This window comes from Brassica napus, chromosome C8 (assembly GCF_020379485.1).
Source record: "Brassica napus cultivar Da-Ae chromosome C8, Da-Ae, whole genome shotgun sequence".
In the NCBI taxonomy this organism is placed as follows: Eukaryota; Viridiplantae; Streptophyta; class Magnoliopsida; order Brassicales; family Brassicaceae; genus Brassica; species Brassica napus.
In genome coordinates, this window is record NC_063451.1 from 29,814,851 (window position 1) to 29,839,157 (window position 24,307).

The 24,307-nt window shown below is 37.0% G+C and overlaps 6 protein-coding genes and 1 non-coding gene across 8 annotated transcripts; 5 read left to right on the top strand and 2 right to left on the bottom strand.

Moving 5' to 3' along the window:
- The first annotated feature begins 7,234 nt into the window (after nt 1-7,234).
- Nucleotides 7,235-8,643, top strand: LOC106433184 (V-type proton ATPase subunit c2-like). The gene is made up of 3 exons (XM_013874028.3): nt 7,235-7,448; nt 7,534-7,819; nt 8,290-8,643. The coding sequence occupies exons 1-3, from the start codon at nt 7,370-7,372 to the stop codon at nt 8,420-8,422; spliced, it is 498 nt and encodes a 165-aa protein (XP_013729482.1). The 5' UTR covers nt 7,235-7,369; the 3' UTR covers nt 8,423-8,643.
- Nucleotides 8,644-8,769: 126 nt separating this feature from the next.
- Nucleotides 8,770-8,842, top strand: TRNAE-CUC. Its single transcript has one exon. It is a non-coding gene; the product is annotated as a tRNA-Glu (tRNA).
- Nucleotides 8,843-8,899: 57 nt separating this feature from the next.
- LOC106433181 (ATP sulfurylase 2) lies at nt 8,900-11,318 on the bottom strand. The gene is made up of 4 exons (XM_013874022.3): nt 10,617-11,318; nt 9,488-10,154; nt 9,314-9,400; nt 8,900-9,234 (listed from the first exon to the last, which is right to left on the bottom strand). Exons 1-4 carry the CDS (start codon nt 11,168-11,170, stop codon nt 9,091-9,093), a joined length of 1,452 nt encoding a protein of 483 aa, XP_013729476.1. The 5' UTR covers nt 11,171-11,318; the 3' UTR covers nt 8,900-9,090.
- A 2,618-nt stretch (nt 11,319-13,936) lies between these two features.
- LOC106433155 (HVA22-like protein h) lies at nt 13,937-16,270 on the top strand. 2 transcript variants are annotated; one of them, XM_013873998.3, is made up of 7 exons: nt 13,938-14,180; nt 14,705-14,745; nt 14,840-14,938; nt 15,028-15,084; nt 15,160-15,223; nt 15,326-15,532; nt 15,637-16,270. In XM_013873998.3, exons 2-7 carry the CDS (start codon nt 14,714-14,716, stop codon nt 16,102-16,104), a joined length of 927 nt encoding a protein of 308 aa, XP_013729452.1. In that variant the 5' UTR covers nt 13,938-14,180; nt 14,705-14,713; the 3' UTR covers nt 16,105-16,270. The 2 variants fall into 2 exon arrangements, with proteins under 2 accessions (XP_048622430.1, XP_013729452.1); XM_048766473.1 differs by having other exon boundaries at nt 13,937-14,180; nt 15,028-15,223.
- Nucleotides 16,271-16,448: 178 nt separating this feature from the next.
- LOC106433156 (zinc finger SWIM domain-containing protein 8 homolog) lies at nt 16,449-17,900 on the top strand. Its single transcript, XM_013873999.3, has one exon. The coding sequence runs from the start codon at nt 17,520-17,522 to the stop codon at nt 17,700-17,702; it is 183 nt and encodes a 60-aa protein (XP_013729453.1). The 5' UTR covers nt 16,449-17,519; the 3' UTR covers nt 17,703-17,900.
- A 219-nt stretch (nt 17,901-18,119) lies between these two features.
- On the top strand, nt 18,120-20,628 carry LOC106433174. The gene has a single exon (XM_048766474.1). The coding sequence runs from the start codon at nt 19,716-19,718 to the stop codon at nt 20,205-20,207; it is 492 nt and encodes a 163-aa protein (XP_048622431.1). The 5' UTR covers nt 18,120-19,715; the 3' UTR covers nt 20,208-20,628.
- Nucleotides 20,629-20,808: 180 nt separating this feature from the next.
- LOC106433169 (ER lumen protein-retaining receptor erd-2.2) lies at nt 20,809-22,559 on the bottom strand. Its single transcript, XM_013874011.3, has 6 exons — nt 22,181-22,559; nt 21,904-22,103; nt 21,501-21,641; nt 21,340-21,420; nt 21,129-21,253; nt 20,809-21,014 (listed from the first exon to the last, which is right to left on the bottom strand). Exons 1-6 carry the CDS (start codon nt 22,401-22,403, stop codon nt 20,966-20,968), a joined length of 819 nt encoding a protein of 272 aa, XP_013729465.1. The 5' UTR covers nt 22,404-22,559; the 3' UTR covers nt 20,809-20,965.
- Nucleotides 22,560-24,307: the final 1,748 nt, after the last annotated feature.

The window sequence follows — 24,307 nt, forward strand, 5'->3', positions numbered from 1 at the left end:
TAATCAATTAAGAACTCAAAGCAACATGAAAATGAAAAGCGAAATCGAGTTGTGATAAAAAAAACGAAATTGAAAAAAATTCTCAATCCCTAAATCATCTCAATCATGTTCCAAACTCGTTGATCACAGACAATTGTGTTCTATTCCATGTTTAAACATCTGTTTCATGCATATTTGATCAAGGAATCAACACGGAAATAAGAAATTCACAAAACCCAAAAATTGCTCAAGAACACGATTTCAGAATGTGGAGATTCGCGGAGTATACCTGTCTTAGGGTGAAGACGAGTGTAGGAATCAGGTAGAGCTCGAAAAATCAAGTGGAATAGAGCCCAAAATTGTTCAAATCGGATGATTATAGAGAGAGAAAGGGGGGGGGCGAATTATAGGGGAAATCGGAGGGGATGAGAGTTCTAAGGTTTAGATCCAAAAAAGGTCGGGTTTTGCCTTATAATTCTGTTTTCCGAACACGCATCGATCGATGCGTTTTGTTTCTATAACGCATCGATCGATCACATTCTTACGGCCCGGGCCATCTTGGTAATCGATCGATGCGTTTTTGTTCTATAACGCATCGATCGATGCGTTTTTAAAAAAACATACAAGATTTTCCGAGGAAATTCCGAGGAACAATTCAGATTGTCGATCGATCGATGGGTTACTCTCATCGATCGATCACAATCTTACGGCCCGTATCCTAGTAATCGATCGATGCGTTTTTGTTCTATAACGCATCGATCGATGCGTTTTTAAAAAAACATACAAGATTTTCCGAGGAAATTCCGAGGAACAATTCAGATTGTCGATCGATCGATGGGATACTCTCATCGATCGATCACAATCTTACGGCCCGGTCCATCCTTGTAATCGATCGATGCGTTTGTGTTCTATAACGCATCGATCGATGCATTTTTAAAAAAACATACAAGATTTTCCGACGAAATTCCGAGGAACAATTCAGATTGTCGATAGATCGATGGGTTACTCTCATCGATCGATCACAATCTTACGGCCCCGTAAATCCTAGTAATCGATCGATGCGTTTTTGTTCTATAACGCATCGATCGATGCATTTTTAAAAAAACATACAAGATTTTCCGATGAAATTCCGAGGAACAATTCAGATTGTCGATAGATCGATGGGTTAATCTCATCGATCGATCACAATCTTACGGCCCGGTCCATCCTAGTAATCGATCGATGCGTTTTTGTTCTATAACGCATCGATCGATGCATTTTTAAAAAAACATACAAGATTTTCCGAGGAAATTCCGAGGAACAATTCAGATTGTCGATAGATCGATGGGATACTCTCATCGATCGATCACAATCTTACGGCCCGGGCCATCTTAGTAATCGATCGATTTGTTTTTGTTCAAAAACGCATCGATCGATGCGTTTTTTTAAAAAATTACGTTTTGAAACCCCAAACACTAGTTCGTCGGAATTTCCTCGGAATATTCCGAGGAAATTTCGAGGAAGAAGAGGGTTTCCTCGGAGTTCCCTCGGAATAATCCGAGGAAATTCCGAGGAAATAGGGTTTTTAAACCGAAAACAACGTTTTGCCGTTTGAATAACACCTATATAACCCTTATTAAGTGTCTTACGTTCATTATGAAGTCAAAAATTTGTTCCTTACCGTATAATTAACACTTTTCCGATTGTATGAACGAAATCTCGCAACATAAGAGAAACACTTATACCTTTTAACGAACGGTAAAGGGAATACTTTCAATTAGTTTTGAAATTTGTTATTTCATGGTTTATGCTCATGTATACAAAGAATCCTCAATGGTATGCATTACAATTGTATAAGAAATGAAATACGGCAAAAAAAATTGATGTTTTGAAACCCCAAACACTAGTTCCTCGGTATTTCCTCGGAATATTCCGAGGAAATTCCGACGGATATTTTACTATCTGTCGGAATTTCCTCGGAATATTTTCATTTTACCGGGCAAATATTTCGCGAAAATTGAAATTAGAATTCCGACGGAATTCCGACGGATAATGTCCGTCGGACCCTAGGTTTTATAACCACGAGCCCCTTCTTCTTCCCCATTTCTCTCTTCTTCCTCTGCGCCTCCTCTCCCTCTCTCCGGCGATTTCCCCCTGAAATCCGACGATATCTCCGGCGATCTCCCTCTTCTCTTACACAAATCATGTAAGGACCCTATCCCACTCTCTTAGGTTCTATTTGTTAGGTTTTTGTGTAGTTTTGATAGATTTTTGTTAGGGTGATTGGTTAGGATTGTGATTTGGTTGTATAATAGGTTTAGAATTGTGATTTGGTTGAATAATTTGTTTTGTTGAATTGATTTAGAATTTTTTTATAATTTTTTTATTTTTTGTGTTTATAAAATCGATTTTTGTATATAAAATCGATTTTTGTATTTTACAAAACGATTTTTCTATATAAATTCGATTTTTTGGATTTTACAAAAAAAAAATTCTATATAAATTCGATTTTTTGGATTTTACAAAACATTTTAAATATCTATAAAACTTTTTTGTGATTAAATACTATTATTTGGGATTTAAAAATATTTTTCATATATATATATTATTAAAACTATTTTTGTAATTATTAAACAATTTTTATTTATTAAAACTATTTTTGTTTATTAGAACTATTTTTATATATTTATTAAAAAAATTTAATATATATAAATCTTTTTCTGTGATTAAATTATTTGGGATTTTTTTTTATAAAAAAAATTAATTTATATATTTCTGTATTTATTAAATATATTTTTTTTAATTTACAGGTCTCATGATGATCAGACCCGGCCTCGACAGCGTCGTGGTCGTGGTGGTACGGGGAGCCAGTCTCGGGATTCCAGCCATTTTCAGGATTCCCCTTCGCCCCACAGCTCCAACCATACATCTCCCTCTGCTGCACCCGCTCATGCTCCTCTCGCTCCCGCTGCTGCATCCGCTCCTGTTCCTCCGGGTCCTCCGGGAGTGATGAGGGTTGCGGAGTTGGTTCAACAGCCCGGTCGTGACCATCTTCCGTATCTCACTCCGTATCCACATGGACGGGGTCAAACATGGTAATTAAACATTTTTTTTCTTTAAATTTGGATTCATTATTAACCGTTTGTTCTTTTAATAAGGTTCAACCGATCCGGGAACGGGATCAGCGCATGGATCAACCGTATGATGTACTCGGCCCTCGACAGTGGACATCCGACTTTCACTCACTTCCCAACCGACAAGCAGGTTCTGTGGTTTCGTCAGTTTGCGGTAAGTATTCTAATTTTTTACTTATATTTTTAATCTTTAATATAAATTTTCTACTAATTGTGTTTTTTTTCAGCAAGAGTTCAACTGGAATTCCGATGAGACGCTCTTTATCTATCACCACTTCGTCCATAAAGTAATGGACAACTATGGGAAGCAGATCCACGAGTGGAAGAAGAAGTGGGAAATCAATAAGGTTCGATTTAATTTATTAAACAATTTTTTAATTTATTAAACTATTTTTTAATTTATTAAACTTTTTCTTTTTTTTTAATTAAAAGGTCCCAAAGTCGATGAACGATACGGTCTGGAAGGAGTTGTGTGCGCATTGGGATAAGGAGGAGACGAAAGAAACTTCTTCCACCAACTCCACCAACCGCAGGAGCGACCGTAAAGGGAAGGGCATCTACAAGCATAACTTGGGTGCTCAATCTATTGCCACTCTCGGAGATCGCATGGTAAGTTCAACCGCTTTTTCTTCAATTATTTGAGTTTCAGAATTTAAATTTATTGTGCATTTCTTCTAATTTCTAATGTTTCTTTAATTTTATGTTTTTTTTCAAGGCGGAAGAAAATGATGGCGAGCCGGTCGATGATCTCGCCCTAATGAGGAGGGCGTATACCAACAAGAAGACCGGCCAGATTGATGACGGTCTTGTGAGGGACGTGGTCGACCTGGTCCAAACTCAGGTGGTAGACGAAGTGTCTCAGCTTCAAACCGAGGATGACGCTTCGACGGCTTCGACCAACTTGTCCCGGTTTCGAATCAACGAAATCGTTGAATCCGTAAGTTCTTTTTTTTTTAAGTTCAATTCATTTATTTCTTGGTTTAAATTTCTAAATTTGGCTTTTTTCTATTCAGTCGGTTCCAAAGAAGAAGGGACGTTTGTTCGGTTTGGGTCGTCGCACCCGGTCGGTTCCTCCTTCTTCTGCACCACCGCCCTTTGTTGATCCAGAAGTACTTACGGCTCAGTTGAAGGACAAAGATGATCGAATATCTTTGTTGGAGACCCAGATGGCGGCTCAACAGGCGGGCTATGAGGCACAGAGGAGGCTGAACCAGCAAATGATGGAGATGATGCAGAGGATGTACCCGAACGAGGTGTTCCCGGACGTGCCAGACCCGTAGTTTTTTTTTCCCCAATCTCGGAATGTTTTATTTTTATTTGTGAAACTTTGAATATTAATTAGTATGATTTCAATTTTACTTTTAATTTCATATTTTCGAATTTAAATTTCAGAAATTTTATTTTTTCAAAAAAATTAATATTTTTTACATTTCGAGGAAATTAATTATATTTTTCACTACATCGATCGATGCGTTTTTGAACAAAAACGCATCGATCGATCCGTTTTTTTTAAAAAATATAGCGAGGGACATTTCCCTCGGAATTTTCCGAGGGACAACTCCCTCGGAAAATTCCGAGGAACGGATCCCTCGGAATATACCGAGGGAACAGTTCCTAGGAATAAACCGAGGAAAAAGTCCGTCGGTATACTCCTATCGATCGATGTATATATGTCCAAACACGCATCGATCGATGAACTTCCGAGGAATTATCCCGACGAAGTTCTACCTCGGTATATTCCGAGGACTTTTCCGACAAACAAGGGATCCTCGGAATTTCCTCGGAAATTTATTTCCTCGGAATTCCGTCGGAAAATTCCGAGGGATTTCAGAGGAAAAAAGAAATTCCGAGGAATTATTTCCGACGACGTATTTCGTCGGAATTGCGTCGGAATAACGATATTCCGACGAAATTCCGACGATTTTTTCCCTCAGAATCCTTGATGTTTTCTTGTAGTGAAATGTTGTTAACAAAAGATATTTCAATTAAATCATAAAAATAATATATACAAAATATAACACAAAAAATCATAGTTTTAGATATACATGTTTTTGAGTCGGGTACAAATCGATTCTTCTCGGGTCGGTTCTTTTCGGGTCCAGATCAATTTGAGTCGGTTCTTTTCGGTTATGGTTCTTTCGGGTAAAAGAAATTTAGACCCAAAAGATACTTGTACTTGTAAATTTTCGATTTAATTCCTGGTCGGGTATTATTGGGTCGGTTCCGGTTCGGATTTTCGGATCCAGGTTAAAATGCCCATGCCTAACATAGACTATTGATATTTGCTCCAGCGGTGTGAACTTAACCATGTATAGTATGTAAAGTTAAATTTCATTTTCAAAACCATAATTTCATAACAAATCTTATTAGTAAACACACATTTTCTTATTTGGTTTATTTAAGACTAGGGCTGGGCAAATAAACCAAACCCGAAAACCCGAACCGAATCCGATCCGATAAAAATGAATCCGAACCGATCCGAACCCGACGTAAATACCGAATGGATCTTGTTTTGTGGTATTTCGGGTTATGGATATTATCCGAACCGAACCCGAATCTAAATGGATATCCGATAGAACCCGAAACATTCAAAATCTCGAAAAGATCTCGTACCAAACATGATGTCAATTCCTAATATGTATCCAAAATACACTAAGAAATATTGAAAATCTAAAATACTTATCTATTACATGAAGGTTGATGGTTGAAGATGGCCGTTGAATCTTGAAGTATTTAGATTTAGATTTTTTTTTCGTTAAACAATGTTTCTCATTTCATGAGAACTTGGTTTTCGTTTTATGTTTTTATTTATTTGGTTTTCTTTTTATCAGTAAATATGTTTATTTTTCGTTTGACTTTGAATGATCACGGTTGATGTTGCTTACTTTTTGAATCGATTTTACTTAAGTTTTGGTTACAAAATAGGTACAAATCAGGTATTTTAAAACTGAAGAACCGATTTTACTCATGTTTTGGTTATAAAATAGGTAAAAATCAGGTACTTTTAAACCGAAAAACCGATTGGGACCCGAACCCGAAAGTATATTGGGTTGTACCGGTTCTTTGAAGATTTACTAACCCCGACCCGAACCCGATAGAACCCGAACCGGCCCCGAACCGAACTTTCATATAATCCGAATGGGGCTGATTTTGATAAACCCGAAAAACCGAAACCCGATTGGATAAAACCGAAACCCGATTGGGACCCCGAATGCCCATGCCTATTTAAGACAGTTGATTTAAGTGGTATGCATAAATTTACTTTTTTGTATTTGGATTCTGCCCGTTTATTATCTTATAGATGCACAATTAATAAAAATATTGATGCATAATTTTTTCACTCTAAACTATGTACATATATATTCGACATGTCGAGTTAACTAATTTGCATTATAATTTTCATGCTTGCATGTATACATTCTTGATATGTTTACAGTTGAATTAATATTTATGTTTCCGAATCACCAAAATCAAATGATTGTCCGATGACATTCTATTCATGAATGCGGTTAGTTGACTATATTATTTTTAATGTTGCTAATAGTGTGCCTCCTATTTTTGCGTTATCACATTATTCATACATACATTCATATACATATTTTTCAGTCTGCAATTATTAGATTTTGTATTAAGAAGTAAGAAATAAAAAGATTTAGTCTTCGAAGCTGTTCATTTTATATTTCAAATTCCTACCAGAACTTGTATTTCTTTTTTGCTCTTCTAATTATTGTACCTATCCAACAGAATTTTAAACATACAAAACTAATTTTAAACATGGTTTAGACTTAGAGGATATGTCATGAATCATGCATACGGTGTCTAAGTCATATGTGCCAAGGGACTAATGTCCAGCACGACGGCCTACGAAATTTACACTTTTAACACATGCATCTTGATAGAATTTAGATAAAAGTAAAACCTTAAAATAGTATAACATTTTCTCTGATTTGTTCATTAGTTAATAAGTATATATACAAAATTTCTAACTAATCTAAACTATTTTACGTTCAAAAAAAAAAAATATATATAAACTATTTAGTAATAATTAAAAATACACACAATTAGCAAACAAAGCATCATGCACCAAAAAGTAAATTTGGTACGGTTGTGGTTAAACGGGTCAGCTAATTTAAGTCCGGTTTGATTTTACACGCCGACTAACCGCCAGCAATTACTAAAATCATTGGTTTCGGTTTCCTTCTCTCTCTATCTCTCGCAATCGCAAATCATCAAACGGTTTTTGTCTCTTTGCGATCAGATCTCATCGGAGAGTAGCTATGGCTTCAGGTTTCAGCGGCGATGAAACTGCTCCTTTCTTCGGATTCCTCGGCGCTGCCGCCGCTCTCGTTTTCTCCTGTAACATCAATTTCTCAGTCAAAAGATTGAATCCATGATTTGGTCTTGATCTGATCTGATCCGATCGGTTTATCCTTGTTCTCAGGTATGGGAGCAGCGTACGGGACAGCGAAGAGCGGGGTCGGCGTGGCGTCGATGGGTGTGATGAGACCAGAGCTTGTGATGAAATCGATTGTTCCCGTGGTTATGGCTGGTGTGTTAGGTATCTATGGTCTCATCATTGCTGTCATCATCAGTACTGGAATCAACCCAAAGGCTAAGTCTTACTACCTCTTCGATGGCTATGCTCATCTCTCTTCCGGTCTCGCTTGTGGTCTCGCTGGTCTCTCCGCCGGTATGGCTATTGGTATCGTCGGCGACGCTGGTGTTAGGTAATTGCCAAAATTATATATTCTCTGTCAAAGATCGTTCCTACTTTGAATTCACAAATGTTACTGCAGAGACTCGTTTTTGATATGCTATGTTAAAGTCTTAACCTTGGTGTATGAGTTGTTATTTTGAGCTAAAATGATGAAATCAACCGGGGCATCTAGCTCTGGTGGTAAAGGGCTCACAGCTGTGAGTACCGCCACCTGGTTTCGATTCCCGGCCACTGCGAAATTTAACATTCGGGCCGCAGCGACACAGATTAGTCCCTTGGGCCTGGGAAGCCTTTGGGGAAACTGTGTATAATTCAAAAAAAAAAAAAAAAAAATGATGAAATCTTTTTTTTGCTTTATAGTGAATATGAGAGACTAAGGGATGTTTTATGTATGATGCTCCTTCATATTGCTGTGTTGTGTTTGTTTCTAGTTCGATGTTTTGTCTTTGTAATGTGGTGTGTGATTTGTGTGTATTGCAGAGCGAATGCACAACAACCGAAGCTGTTTGTGGGAATGATTCTGATTCTCATCTTTGCTGAAGCACTGGCGTTGTACGGTCTCATTGTTGGTATCATCCTCTCTTCTCGTGCTGGTCAGTCTAGAGCCGAGTGAATGCAGAAAGCTTTTTCATAATGGGTCAAGTCCTTTTGTAATGTTCTGTGATATATTTCACTTTCAGTTTTCTTTTGTGGGATTGTGAGTTTTTGAGTTTCTCATCAAAAAAACAAGCAATTTGGGTGATAAACTGATAATCATTTATGACTTTGGTTCTAAATATTTTTTTTGCTATATGGATTTACATCAATAACTAATAAATCAATATTTATGATTCAGTAACTTTTTCTTTTGTCGATTGATGAATTACTGACATGAAGCCTCTGTCTAGCTCTTAAAACAATGATGATTGATGACATGCGTCTCTCTCTTTTTTTTCACGTTAGTCGAATTGAAATAACAAATCCGTTGTAGTCTAGCTGGTCAGGATACTCGGCTCTCACCCGAGAGACCCGGGTTTGAGTTCCGGCAACGGAGTTTTTTAAAGAGCTTTCTTTTACTCAAATCAGAACTGACAAAGAAAAAGACTGAGACTAACAAAGTGGAGAAATATTATTGAACCAGACCTTAAAATTAACAAACTTGTCCCTGCTCATCAGCAAGAACATTATTTGGTTTCAAAGTTTTGAAAACACTCGGGCCTTTCCACAAGACAAAAACATGAAACCATGTGAAACAAAAGCCAGTCATCACGGACAGTTCAATCCTCAAAAGAGTTTGATTCTTTAGGCTGAAACAACGGTTTGTTGTTGTTTTGATGAATCATCACTTTCTTGCAAGCTCTCATAGTATTTAACAAGAACATTCCATCCACTCGGACACATAAACCCATCTGGTGGACTCTCCCCTGTTCTTGCATACGTTCTCATCTGAAACCCAAAACAATAAAACCATTTAAAAAAACCTGAACTTGTAAAATCCAAAATCAATCAAAACTGTCTTTTTTACCTTTGTTCCAGAAATGAAAAGAAACTCTTTTGCACGAGTGGGATCAAAAAACGCCATCTTCTTCTCAACTGTATCATAAGCTGCAACCTACACGATAAAAAAAAATCACAGACAAAGAACACACGATTATGATTTGAAGCAGCATATTATCATAGTTAACAAACTTTGCATTACCCTAAATGGAAGAATATTTAGTTTCTCAAGACCAGGAGCCATGCTCAACACTTTCTTCCCATGATCAGGATCATACAGATCTCTCTTCTCAGTAGGATGTCCCATCCCCGCAGGATCACGACCTACAATATAAAAATTAGCACCAGCATTGATCCTAGCCTTGGCGTGCCACTGAACTTCAGTTGGACCAGCATAGTGCATCGGCGATGGAAATATCGAGACAATAGTAGTCTCCGGGTCAAGAACTCCATCTTCTAGAACCTTGCTATGTTGTTCCATTCGAACATCAAGAGGAACATCATCAGCCTTTGTGAAACCTCCCAAAGGGTGAAGCAAGAGAATAGGATTCTTATAACCCATTTCCAAAAGCCTTTTTCTTGTATCGTTCATCAACAGAGCGTGACCATTGTGCACAGGGTTCCTTAGCTGGAATGCAAAGACAGCATCCGCTTTACGGTTATCGAACTCTTTCCTAAGCTGTTTAGGAGATAGCCTGTAGTGATCAAGACCATCGTTGTACTTAACCGGCTGGAAAACTTCTAAATCTCCACCGATCAACCAATTTCCTGATGGAGTAATGTGTTCTTCCACGTAAGGTAAACCTGGAGAAGTAGTTCCCCACGTCCGAGCAATCCTTTCTTCCTTGTTGTGTTTGTATATCTCCACACTGCAATATCATATACAAAAGAACAAAAAGATAAGTCCATTCATAGGCCCTGAGCAAAAAAAAACCTGGAACCAAAGACCAGAATCAGAACCGAACCAAAATAATCCAAATTATTAGAAAACTTCTCCGAAATATCCAAAATAATCTAAATTATCCGATATTTTTATCGGAATCATTCTAAATATTTGATAATTTATCCAAAATACCCGATAACTCACCCGAATTACCTAAAATAACCAAACAGGAATCAAACTTTTTTGGGTATTTTCAGGTTCCTAGTTTTACCATCCGAACCAAACCTAATCCAAAGCTATCCGAACAGAACCGAAAATAGATGAGACAATAAATGGATCCTCTAGTCCGAACAGATACCCGAAATGCCCAGGCCTATCCAAAATCATATCTTTCGACACCTAAACAATAACTAGAGGCATAATTTCATTGAAAGCCACCATCTTTTACCTGCGGAGAGAACCAACGATGTCTCCTTGAGGGCTAACAAGAGCAACATTCTTGGACACACCGATCTGTTCTTTGGTCTGATCATCGATAGCAAGAACAATAGGAAGAGACATGTTGACAAGAGACCCATCTTTCAGCCTTAGAGAGTTGAAATGAAGACTCTGAAGATACTCGTCTTCTCTCATGAACCCTTTCAAAGGACTAGCCCAGCCTTCGCTGATCACGTGTACCCACTCCATATCGATCTTCGTCAGCTTCACTTTCGGCATGGACTCTGCTTCCTTCTTCTTCAGCTCGATCTCTGAGTCGGGTACTACCAGCTCCATTAGCTCCCCACCGTCTGGGTCGATCAAGGAGCTCTTAACGGTCATTGACGAAGGAAAGGAGAGAGATTGCATTCTTGGGTTGCGTTTATAGACCAACTTGATTAATGGGTTGTGGTTGAATGAAGAGAAGAATGGTGATTTTGACGGGGTTTGATCGGAGAAAGAGGATGGATTTGAGTTTCGAGTGTGGAATTGAGAGACGTAGGAGGATCTGATCAGAAGAGACATGGATCTTGGTGAGGAAGCGAGGGGAGAGGGGAGTAGAGAGTGAACAGTGAAGGTGAGATTCTTCGGTACAACATGTTTGGAGGAAGGAGGGAGGAGACGAAGAACAGTGATGGGAGTGTCAACGAGATCCACACGTTATGCCACTTTTGCCTCTTAAGCTTTTTGGTTTGTGGATTGGAATAATTGCTTATACTGTGAAATGTCCTTTTCACCCTTTGTTTTCTAAGGATGGGCCCTTGTGCGGACGGGGACTATTGACTGGCTCTACAAGTTTACTACCTTGAGATTTGGGCTTGAGTTCGTTGCAGTGCAGTGCACTCCATTAGGGGAGATCATTTCATTTCGGCCCATCAATATTGGAATCCACATGTATATCATTTTTGTTTTTGTCGTGAGGTATCGCGCAAACTTCAGTTTATTTGATCGCTTTAATATAATCTTGGCCCCCATTACTTTTTGCATTCAGTTGGCGTTATAATGTTGATGTGAATATCCACCGATCACCAATATGGACGTTAGTGTTTCTGTGCTACTTTCTTTGCTTTAATAATGGAAAACAGTGCCCCTCACTCCCTTTTTGTCGACCAACCTTTTTCTTGTTCGGGTTGATCCGGTTTAATCAAAATTAGACTGGGCTAAAACCGCTTGGTTAGGGTCCAGCTGTGGTGTCTTGAGGAGTTTGATGTGGGCGTGAAAGCCATTTACTCCATAATTAGAAGGGACATAAAAGCATATAAAGCATGCTAAATTGCTAACGTGTTATATCTTTCTACTCATATATCATGATGCATAAATTATATTACTTTATATAACATAAAATCAAAAGTTTTATGCTCAAAATCGCAGAAACTATATAGCTTCCTTTTTGGATTTTTTTTCCAAGAATATACATTAGCAGTGGCTTGTTTTAATATTTCCAATCTCCAAATTAATGTGTCATAATCTTATGAACATAAAGATATATTCCATCCGTTTTCATAATATGGCGCATTCTTACTGCGAGACATTCTTTGTGGGTCAAATGGGTTTGGAGGTATCTTATCAGAAAAGGATCTTTTTGGAGTGTTCAGGAGGAGAGTACTTTAGACTCTTAGATGTGGAGGAAGCTTTTGAAGTTGATGTCTTTGGCTATTCAATTAACGAGAAAGGAGATAAATAGTAGAGCTTCTACGTCTTTTTGGTATGAGAAATGGTCACCTCTAGGCCAATTGATTGAGTTAACAGGAGACAGAGGGAGTATGGACTTGGGCATTCCAAAAACTGCTACGGTGGAGAAAGCAGTACAGTTTTATCGAGCCAGAGGTCACACAGTTCATGCGCTTCGTCTGATAGGCCAGGAGATTATTCGACTGAAGAATAGGGGGCTTAATCAGTTGGAAGATGTATGTCTCTGGAAAAGGGATAATGAGGATTTCAAAAACAATTTTATCACATCCCACACTTGGAATCTTACCCGAAGCAAGTCTCCGGTGGTCTCTTGGTCTAAAGGGATTTGGTTTACAGAGGCAACACCAAAATTTTCCTTTATCACTTGGTTAGCTGCTCATAATAGACTAGCAACGGGTGATAGGATCCTTGGATGGAATCCGCAAGCTATCTCCACTTGTTGGCTGTGCAATATGGATTTAGAAACAAGGGACCATCTTTTTTTTTGAATATCCTTATTCCACTGAAATTTGGAGAGGAACTGTGAAGAATCTAGCGGGTCTTGGAAGGTTTCTTCATTGGAGTAGAGTGATTCAAGTGGTAGCGATTGGAGGCCAAGGGAGAGGTATAAATTTCTTGATGAGATACTGCTTACAAGTTGTGGTTTATGCTATATGGCACGAGAGAAATATAAGAAGAGCAGGGGAGCAATCTCAACCAGCTTCTTGTTTGATCAAGAGATTGGACATGATTGTGAGAAATAGAGTCACATCTCTTAGAAAGAAAGTAGGGAAGCATGACAAGACTATAGAGATATGGTTTGGAAAAAATTGACGGAAACAATTTATAATTTGGAGAAATGTGTAGTTTGTTTTTTGGATTAAGTTTGTAGGAAAAGTAGCACTGAAAACTCTGTAAAAAAGTTTTTTTGATTTGAATAAATTTAAAATTCTTTCAAAAAGAAAAATATAAATGTGCATATTTTAAAAGAAAAAATTGTTTTTTAAAAATAATTTTTTATATATTTAATATTTTTTTTATCAATTAATAATGATGAATTGTAAATTTTAAAACACTAATTGCATTTCTTAAACTCTTATAGGTTTATAATAATAGGAAATAGACAATCCTATAAAACTATGCATTTATAACTCAAATTCACTATATTTTATTGATATGTGTAGAAATCTAAAATATACATAAATATGATATATTATTATTTTAGAAAATGATGCATGTAATCCAATTACATTGAAACCCATTTTTGTCATAAATTTTATAAACAAATAAATTATTTTAGAAAACAACATAAACCGTCACATTAGGAAGATCAACAGAATCAAATGAAAATAAATGATGATCAAAGTTAATAAAAGTATAAAAAAGATCAAACAAAGCATTCACAAGAAAAGCTTGGGATCATAAGTTTAAGAGTTGAGGCAATAAGGTACAATGTGAGTAGCTTACACCCATTGTTTGTCCCATATCATACATCCTAAACCGTCCGTTTAAAATCCCAAGATATTACCCTATAGAAATCGTAGTGTACACTAGATCTAACCACAGAAGATTATTTAACCTCTTCCAAGGTGAGTCGAATTTAAAAATCAACCGCTGGCATTTCAGTAAAGCTAGAGCTCAATAAATATTCAATTATTTTTATTTATTTCCCCGTCATTACTATTTTCAGATTTTTGTCTCTTTCCCCGCTCTCGTGCTCTCGCCGCCGACTGCGTAACGGTCGCCGGCCGCATTACGCCGACAAACACGTTCCTTCCGCCGACGTTTCAAAAATCTGTTCCCTCGAAGTTTCTAAGATTCGATTGCGTACTCGTTTTAACTTCCCGAAAGCGTTTCTCAGGAGGTATCGATTCCTCATGTTCGTATTGATTGAGATTGTTTTCATCCATAGCGATCGAGCTGAGCTCGTATCTAGTCTTAGTTCCTTGTAATCAGATGCGCTATTGAGGTTTCTCGTCGGTTGATTTAGAAATTAATTTCAAATTTGTGCATCTTATCTAAGATTTGTAAACTTCGATTCCATACTCGCCGGAGGAATCTGATGTTACATGAACAAATCGAAGAAGTTAAATTAGCTCTTTACTCTGCTTTACCTACCGCATTCTTGAAATTTCGCCACTGCCGACACTAATCTCACGGTTTACGAGTAGATTTCAAGTGGTTTCTTGTGATTCAGTTGGTTTGATGAGCCACATTGGTTCATTGATTGATTCTGCTTTGTTACAAGTATTGCTCCTTATTAGTTGGAATAGTATACTTGGCCTCTTTATTATTGTCAGTACTTCACATTAGTTTTTAGGGATTTTTTTTTTTTTTTGTGTCTGTTAAGTTTGGATCATCATTTTTTCTCTTGTTTATTTTTGTCAGGTGAGCACAATGATTGGATCGTTTCTAACCAGAGGACTTGTGTATGACTCTCATCTTTTGATAGACATTCCAAAGTATACTACTTGATCAGAGAATATTATGAATTTGTTATTGAGTTTTTGGTTTTGTTGGCAGAATGGTGTTTGGATATGCGTATCCTGCTTATGAATGCTATAAGGCAGTTGAGAAGAATAAGCCTGAGATTCAGCAGCTTCGTTTCTGGTGCCAATATTGGTTTGTCATTGCCTTTTCTCATCGGTCCTTTCTTGAGATTCCTCTTTCTTTTGTTAAAGTCTTATCTTGCTTTTTTAAACTTCTTGCAGGATTCTCGTGGCTGCTTTGACCGTTTTTGAAAGAGTTGGGGATACTTTCGCGTCCTGGTTGGTGTTATTGATATCAAAATACTTTCAGATGTGTATATATACTTATGTTGTTTCTGTCCTGTTTTCATCAAGGGTACCACTGTACAGCGAGGCAAAGCTGGCGTTTTTCATATATCTTTGGTTCCCTAAGACCAGAGTAAGTAAACTTTTTAAGGGCTAACCAAAAGAGAGCAGTGCAAGTATATGTCTGATTCATTGGAGTTTTTATCTTACTACACTTTATCCTTTCTTTCCACAGGGAACGACATACGTTTATGATTCTTTCTTTAGACCATATGTTGCAAAGCACGAGAATGAAATCGACCGCAACTTAGTTGAGCTAAGGACCAGAGCTGGAGATATGGCGGTGATATACTGCCGAAAAGCGGTCTGCTATGGACAGACAAGAGTCACTGATATCCTGCAGTTTGTAGCTCTACAATCAACACCAAAACCTCAACCCAAGGTAATATATGCACCTACCAAAAAGCCTTATGAAGCCACAATAGGTTTCTGTTTGTACAATGGTGATGATATTTTTGAATTTCCCTTGATTCTGATTTTTTTTAGGAAAAGAAGCAGACTCCACCAGAAGAAGCGGAACAGAAGCAACCGGATCTCAAGGCGGCCAGCCAAGCAGGTTCTAGTCCTCAAGCGCGTCCACAACCCAAGAAACCACAGCTTCTAACCAAAGAACCTGTACCGGTAAAGCCTATTATACCTCCTCGTAAGCAGCTGCAGCAACAACAACAGCAAATAGAAACCAAGGAAGCAAAACCAAGCGCATCACAAACCAAACTCACTCCTCTTCCTCCACCATCATCACCTTCAACCGCCCCTAAACCAAACGCTGATCCAGCACAGCCATCATCGACTACAGAGGTAGATAAAGCGTCAGAGACTGTTGCTGCTTTACCAGCGTCTGCGATTAAGCGAGCGTCATCTTCGAAAGAGACAATCAGGGAGACAATAATGGAGGAAACACTAAGGGTCACACGTGGGAGTCTGAGAAAAGCTCGTTCAACGGGGACACGCTAAAGGAATAATAGAGAAGGAAACACACGAGTTCAAAACTCGGTCTGGTCTTTAATGTGGTCTCTTTTTCCTCACGAAGTCAACCTAAACAAGAATAATCGATTTTATTGGAAAAAAACTGGAATCATTCGTCTGTTAAGTTAATGTAAATTGCTCAGACTTGAGACTACTCTCCGATTTAACTTTTCGTATTTAGAAATTTTGATTACCGAAAAACCGAAAAAATATATTCCACTGCGGGGCTTTAAACCCGGATTTCATCAGATTTGAAATTAACCGTTGTGCTACAACAGATCTGTTGTACATCTTTTCCACTAAAATTTATATAACCTGTATTTCAACAATTTGAAGATAGGAAGATCAAAACTCTGCCCTTCTCCAATGGCCTTTTTCGTCACGGAATCAACTTCATTGAGAATGGTCGATTTGGTTGAAATGATATGCTGAAATCAAACTGACAGCAACTTCTTTGAGCTAAGGACCAAAGCTAGAGATATGGCAGTGATCTACCACCAATTAGCAGTGAACTACGGAGAGACAAGGATTCACTGAGTTTGTAGCTCTATAATCAAACACAAAAATCTCAGCCCAAGGGTAATATCTATACCAAGAACAAACATGTTAGTATGTTACTTCTTGTGCAATTAATGTCATCAATTTTGACGGTTCTTTAGCTTCATTGTGATGATACCGTTTTTTCTTTCTTTCTTTCTTGCATTCGATCTCTTATGCATGGTGTGTCCATTCTTCATATCTAGAAACACGAAAAGTAAGAAACAGATGTCAAAACTCAGCCCCTGGTTTTAATCCAAAAAATGTATTCCGCTACCGGGTTTTGAACCCGGATTCGCAATTGACTTACAATTGAAATTAACCAGTGTGCTACAGCGGATCTGTTGGCAATTTCTCCAGTTAGGTGAATAAAATCAATATATCATAATATGTTATTCCCACTGGTTTTCATCAATAAGAAATTAATCTAATGCTTCTTCAAAAAAAAAAAGTTTAATCAACAACGTCATATTGCATGCGTCATGCTGAGGAGTGAAGGCCTCAATAATGGAGATCAGTGGTAGGTTATGGCGGCAGCATAATAACAAATGGTTTTCCCTTCCTCACCGTTAGATTCCATCTCGAAGATAAGATCAACCAAAACTATAATAGTACTGTCAATTTGTTATTAAAGTGATTCTAACGTCAGGACTGATTTTTTCTTATTGGTTGATACATTTTAACCATGCCAATGCATTAGCATTTTACAAATAAAAACATTATTGTAAATCATGAGAGTAGAGGTAGAAAAAAGATTCACCTCTCAACCCTGACTATAATTATCCACTTTCAGTTCTTTTCTTTTGTTGTTGTATGAGCACTCTTAGCACCGACGACTCCAAGAAGACAAAACAATAATTAAAAACATGAGTGACCCGAGCCAATCTTCATCAACAACAACTGGAGCTGGAGACAAGAGCGGCGGCGGTAATGGCGGTGGAGGTGGTGGAAGTGGTGGCTCGTTTGCTAGTCAGCCGCAGAGAGCAAAGGTGAGGAAGCAAGTGTGGGCCGGAGTTCTCAGCATCTCTTCCGCCTCCACTAACAAATAATATTATATTTTTCTTTTTAACCTTTGACAAAAATGTGCAAGTGAAATGGTGGTGATGACTATGCTTTTGATCATTGTTCTTGTCAAGTTAACGGTCTCTAAATAAGCTAGCGAGATCATGAACATCATCGTCATTGTAATGAGATTCTGTATATATTGTTTCAACTTCTGCAATGAATAGTCTTTTATTTACAATGAATTTTACAAACTTCTTAAAATTACCAATATTATTTTGTGACTAGAAACAATCGGGGTTCTCTTGTTCGGATTGATGTAAATATCATTGTGAGACAAAAAAAACTATTAATATTTTAATGAGTTATATTTAGATAATTAAAAGTTAATTGTAAAATAAAAATTTAACCAATCTGTTGTTTATAAATGTCATATGGAGTTGTAGTGAGGTTCTAAAAAGTTCTAATATTAGAATTCTTCTCTATTCTTTCTCTTCTTTTTTGATTATTTCTATTTCTTTTATTCTTAGAAACTCACCTTAAAAACATTTGTTTGAATGATTTCAGATAATTGAGATCACTTGCAGATTGTCTTAAAGTAAAAAGTAAAACCTAATGAGAATTTTGATGTTATGTTAAGGTACGCTGGTCTCTGAAAACAGGGCAAAATAATTAAAAAATAATGTGCATCAATTATATAAATATCATTCTAAAAGTAATTGCAAAGAAAAAAGACTATTGAAAATATATGTTTTGTTCTTGCCGGATTTTAAACCATAGACTCTGTCGCTCTATAGTTTTATTTGTATGTTTATTTTGCATCGAAGGTTTTAGTCACCTATGGGCTATGGGCTTAAATAGACCAACCGCGAAGCATGGCCACCATATAGACTTAAATAGACCAACCACGAATATCTTATAACCTTTTTAGCCTAATAGAAATGCATTGCGCTGTCATCAGCTATTTTTTGAGCAATCCAAATAAGGTCTCTAGTTCATGCACCATTAAACCATTATAATTAGTCTTATTTAAATATTCTTCTTTAATTGAATTACTCAGTCGTAATAATGATAGGAATGATAAAATAATTGGCCTTAATTTTGATTATCTAGGTGTTGCTTAATCTTAAAGTAGAAGACATAATCATAACTGTCTTAAGTTAACTATACCAACAAGTATAAATTAAGTTACAACCCCTCAGCCATTAATCATTTCACCAAAAGCCTCTTCTCCTCTTTGCAAAAACATAACTCAATTTAAAAATGGAACTCCTGTTTCGTTCTCTGAACAATGACTTTTTAGTTATTCTGAGGTTAATTTTCTGACTGGTCCCAAATCTCCGTGACTAAATAAAATTAGGTCAAAGACAAAGTGTACATGATGCAGGACCACAAACTATTTCAACACCTGATTATTACTTACTAGTACTGCCGCTTTTAATTTTGCCCTAATTACATATATAATCAGCTCATGATTAACCGCTAATCAATCAGTATCATGTTTCTTTAGTGTGAACGAAAGCTCGGTCTCATGAAAATAAATTTCAACATACTCCTATGTGATAAGATAAGCTACATCAAAAATATAAGTTTAATACAGTTGAGTCAAATTTTACACAATTTAGTTAAACTCTCTTGTGTTGGTCTCAAAGTAATTATAAAATTAAACTCTTGTGTTGGTCTCAAAGTAATTATAAAATAAGAAATGCATCCAGAAGATGTTAGCTGATTAATCCATCCATGTATATATTATCCATATCCGAGTTTAATAAAAAAGGAGTTCACTTTGCAGAGGACAAAGGAAGCCCATACAAATGATTTGTTCACATGCAACATATCATACATTAATCTCTCAGCTAATTGTTTCAGTTACGTTTATATTAATCCTTCAAATTTCAGTATTTTAGTAGTCGAAAACCTTTTTTAACATCTAAAAGGAAAAACCGAAAAAGGAATCAATCATTTAAAAAAAGGAAAAAATTAACAACCCCTTGCTATGTGTATGTATATATATATATGTCGATATATACGAGCATAAATTCACAAATCAAACATAACATATGCAAAAAAAAAAAGCAAAACATATGCAAGGCAGAGATAAGAAACTTTATAATATACACCAAACTATGCAGAAGCCATCTCAGAGAACTCTTCCTGATACACACTCACACTCCTTCACCATTCATATAAACGAACCATTTAATCATCATCAGCATCATAACCACAACAACAAGACCTTCATAGGATTTTCTTCATCCATGAAGCTCTTCAGCAAATTCCGCAAGATTCTCATGAAGATCATCTTCATCGTTCCCTCCTCTTCTTCCTCTGCCACCGTACGTCGTCACAAAACCACCGACTCCCGGAGTGGCGGCGAGAGGCTAGAGACACCGAAGATATCGTGCAGTAATTCGTACTACTCCTCTCATTCTCACTACAGTGAAGCTATCTCAGATTGCATTGACTTTTTCAATAAGTCATCGACTGATAATATGTCTCACAAAGAACGTGATGACCAGATTGTACATGATCGCGAATGTTTTTACGTGTAGTCAAAACTTAAAAGAAGTGATGTGATCATGTCCTCTTTTTCTTCTTCTTTTGTTATTCTAGATAACTCGGGCGTTTTTCTTCATGTGCTCGTGTATCAACAACAATTTCACGTTTTAACGTTTTATCATATGTATAAATTGTTAAATATTTGATGTTATATTTCGTAGCATAATGTATCCACTTACTAATGCCTTGTCTGCGTGTATACGTGAAACAAGGTTGATGAAATTAATTCCATGTGTATCAGTGTGACACAAGGTTGATGAAATTAATTCCATGTGTATCAGTGTATCTTCCCGTAAAAATACTATAACGTGTTTGATAATGAAGAGGAGATAAGAGAGCTCGGTTAATTAACATTTGCAAAATTAATTCTAGCAGATATGTCATGGGGATTAACGAACCTCTCAGCCGATAAACGGTGTTCACAGTCTCTGCACGTTACGCTAGCAAAAATTTGAGGAACACTTTCTATATTCAATCAATCAAAACCGACCTCACACTTGGTGCTGTCTTCCATGAATGTTAGAGAACAACACGGCGTTTTTCATCTTATTTTTGGATGATCCGTTTGCGTCCATGATCTCCGAGTGGACCGAGTCACAACAAGATCAGAATTGCCATTATTGTAAAAAGTACTAATTCTAGCCAAACTTCTTTGCTAGCAAAATTTTTAAATTACATCTCACAAAGTCTCTAATAAAATTAAAAGTTTAAACATCCGTACAAGCTCAAGCAATCCGTTTCACAAAGCTCCTTACACCACACCAGAAGGAAGACGCAGAACGAGTTGTCCACCCATTAAACTGACCACAAGAACAACAAAAGGTTCCAAATCCTTAGACATTTAAAACTCTTTCAACAATAGTTTCTATAATATACATTGGTTACATATATATATGAAAGAAGGACGTTTTTACCTCTGAACATAGTAATAGCAAAAATCTGCAAGGATAAAAGTTTGTATGATTTCAGAGAGAAGGACCATTAAAGGCCATAGTCCATACCCTAATGCAGTCAGTAACCTCCCTCTCGTATCCAACACCTACACGCGTCTCAAATCGTTAATTCAGAAGATGTATAAAACGATAAAATAACGAAGAGTATATATATTATGTGTAACATAAGAACCTGAAGGATCCAGTGTGCACAACTCAAGAACCTAGCGATTCCCAAAGCAAATACGTAATGTGCTGTGAATGGTTCCACGATCTGACAATAAGACATCAAACTTTGAGGATGATTCAGACAGAACATGTATTTGTTTTGTTAAAAGTGAACAATATATATACCTTAGTGTTCTGCATGACTCTTAATTGAGGAAGAACTGAAACAGCTTCAAGATAAACACAGAAGGCCCAAAAGAGCCTGTTTATGATGTGGTGACGTGTAGATGGATGAATGAGCAAAGACATAACAGCACATGGGACTACCTGAAAAGCAAACAAACAAAAAATTCTCAAAAACACATATTACAATGTCGAGATTCTAATGATAAAATAATATTATTACTCCTCCTATCAATGAACAAGATTCTCTTAGACTACTGTTTTAATACAACTAAACAAGTTTTAAATGTGATGAGGAAGCTCTCTCAAGATATCTATGTGTAACTTGAGTTATCACAACAAAATCAGTCTCATGCATAGAGTCAAAACAAAGAAAGCCTAAAACGAGTTTGGTGGTATAACATACAACGTAGTAGATGGCAAAGTTATCTTTGTCTTCCATATACGTCGGTCTAAGGTTGAACCGGATCATATAGATGACCCAAAGAGTCGTCGCCAACGTAGCAGAATCAAGTAACGTGTGAAGATCAAACTCCATTACAAAGCTACAATACAATCTCACGGCCAGAAACAAAGCCGTTAGCTCCTGCGTCTTGAGAGATATCCCTGTTGATGATGACATATCATCAAAACGTCATCAGACGATTCGATCATTACAAAGACTCAAAAGCTTTGAATTATACCAGCGCATGTCTTCTCCTTGGTGAGTTTGTAGATAAGAACGGAGATCCCAACGGCATGGACAGCCTCGGAAGCGATGAAAAGGTTGTCGTGCTCGTGTACAATGACCCTGAGGAAGACGAGGATCGTCATTGCCGTAACCACACAAAGAAACGCCTTTACCTTCGGTGGCTGCCGGCGAATCCACGACATCACGGTCTGAATCGGACTCTTCTCCGCCTTCATCTTTTCAGATCTCTCTCTCTATTGGCTCTGATGATATGAGTGTGAGATTATTACTAACTTCGTCTTCGTTTTCAATGGAGAATGCATGTTTCTTTGACGCAACCATACAATAAGGCCATGTCTTTCGCGAAGAAGACACGTGGGTGAAGGTAGAGAGAAGCTGTTAGGTGAGAGGCTGATAGTTTCTGTTTTTTGCAAACGACCTAACTTGCTACGTCTCTCCTTTTCTTTTGCATCTACGTACAGTATTTTAATTACCCTAGAACCGGTTTGGTTTATCCCCAAATCGTATCCGTACCATACTTCAGTTCGGTTTAAATAATAATTCAAATAGGCCTGGCACGTTTACCCGGAACCGAAGAACCGAACTGAATATAGAGGTTTGGTTCTTATTTGGATTCTACCAAATACCTCTGGGGATTCTATATCTTTAGAACCAAATAAACTGGAATCCAACCCGAGCCGAACCATAATAAAATTGGAACCAAACCAAAAACTGAATATATACCTAAATTTTTATAGTATAATTTATAAATTTGTAAATATTAAGTATATTTTGTTTTAAAATAGGGAAATTGGGCTGTATAAAACATCTAATTCAATGTTTAACCAATTTCCCTAACATTTATAGACACGGTGTTATTTTCCTATAATAATACGGTATTGTCCCTTTCTCCAACCGGTGAAACATGCAGCCAAAAAATAATTAAAAATCTTAATTATTATATGTAAAATGTAACTCGTGGCTTAATTGCTTTCACATCTTCCTTTTTACCTCTCTTCCTAACCTTCGTGTTCTTCTCTGCTTCTGAAATCAAAGGCCACACGACGGCGGTAAAGTTGCAGCGGCGACAAGTAACAATTCGTGCCTATTCGACTTCACACCCTCGATTCTTATCAGATCTCTTAACACACGGTAAGCTCTAGTGTATTTACCTTTGATTCTCTTCATATGATGTTGTTCTCTTTTCTATTTCGGCTATAGTCGGAACTAGGATATTATAATTGTAAAATCTACAAACTCGTTGCCGTTGAATCTTGAATTTGCTTTCCGGCTATGAAGTGCCACAATTTAGCTAGGGTTATGGTTTCCCTGGTTGTTCTTACTCCTTCGTAGATTTGAACTGTGTTTTTTGCAGAGATACATAGTATATAGTGTAGTAATATAGTTTGTCGTATGGAATAGCGTCTGCAATACTTAGGTTTTCTTCGTCTGGACATATCATGAGATCTGTTAAGCCTATTCTATATGAAATGAAATGGAACATAAGTTTTTCTTTTTCTCGACATAGCATGCGATCTATTAGGAATGTTTTATTTGAGATGAAATAGCATGATCTGCAACATATGTACTTTACAATTCTTTATCAACGATTTGTTAGGCCTATTCTATTCGAAATGGAACAGCACATAAGTTTCGTGATCTGGACATCGACTAAGATCTATTAGGAAGTTCTATATGAGATGGAATATAATAAATTGTAGGTTCACACGATTCTATGTGAAATGGAATAGCATGCGAAGAGTGTATGTACATTACAATTCTTTATCAACAAATTTGATGTTTGCCATAAAAAAAGTTATTTTCTACATACAATACAATAGACTCTTTATACTAATTGTTGCTGGTATGACCTTCCTTTTTCAGGTTTGGCATGGATGATTTAAGTTTTCCAAGTGGATTGTTTGAGACAAGATTTGAACCAACTGAAAAGAAAAATGTGAACAACTATTTCAACTTCCGTTGGATTGAGGTGATCAAGAGTACATTAGAAGATGATGACCTGGCTATGTTGAATGTGTCACTGTTTGAGAGAGTCTTGAAGATGGGGTCCCATACCTTCTATGTGATGTTTGTTCATTATATTATATCAAGCACACATTAGCTTCTATATAACACGGAT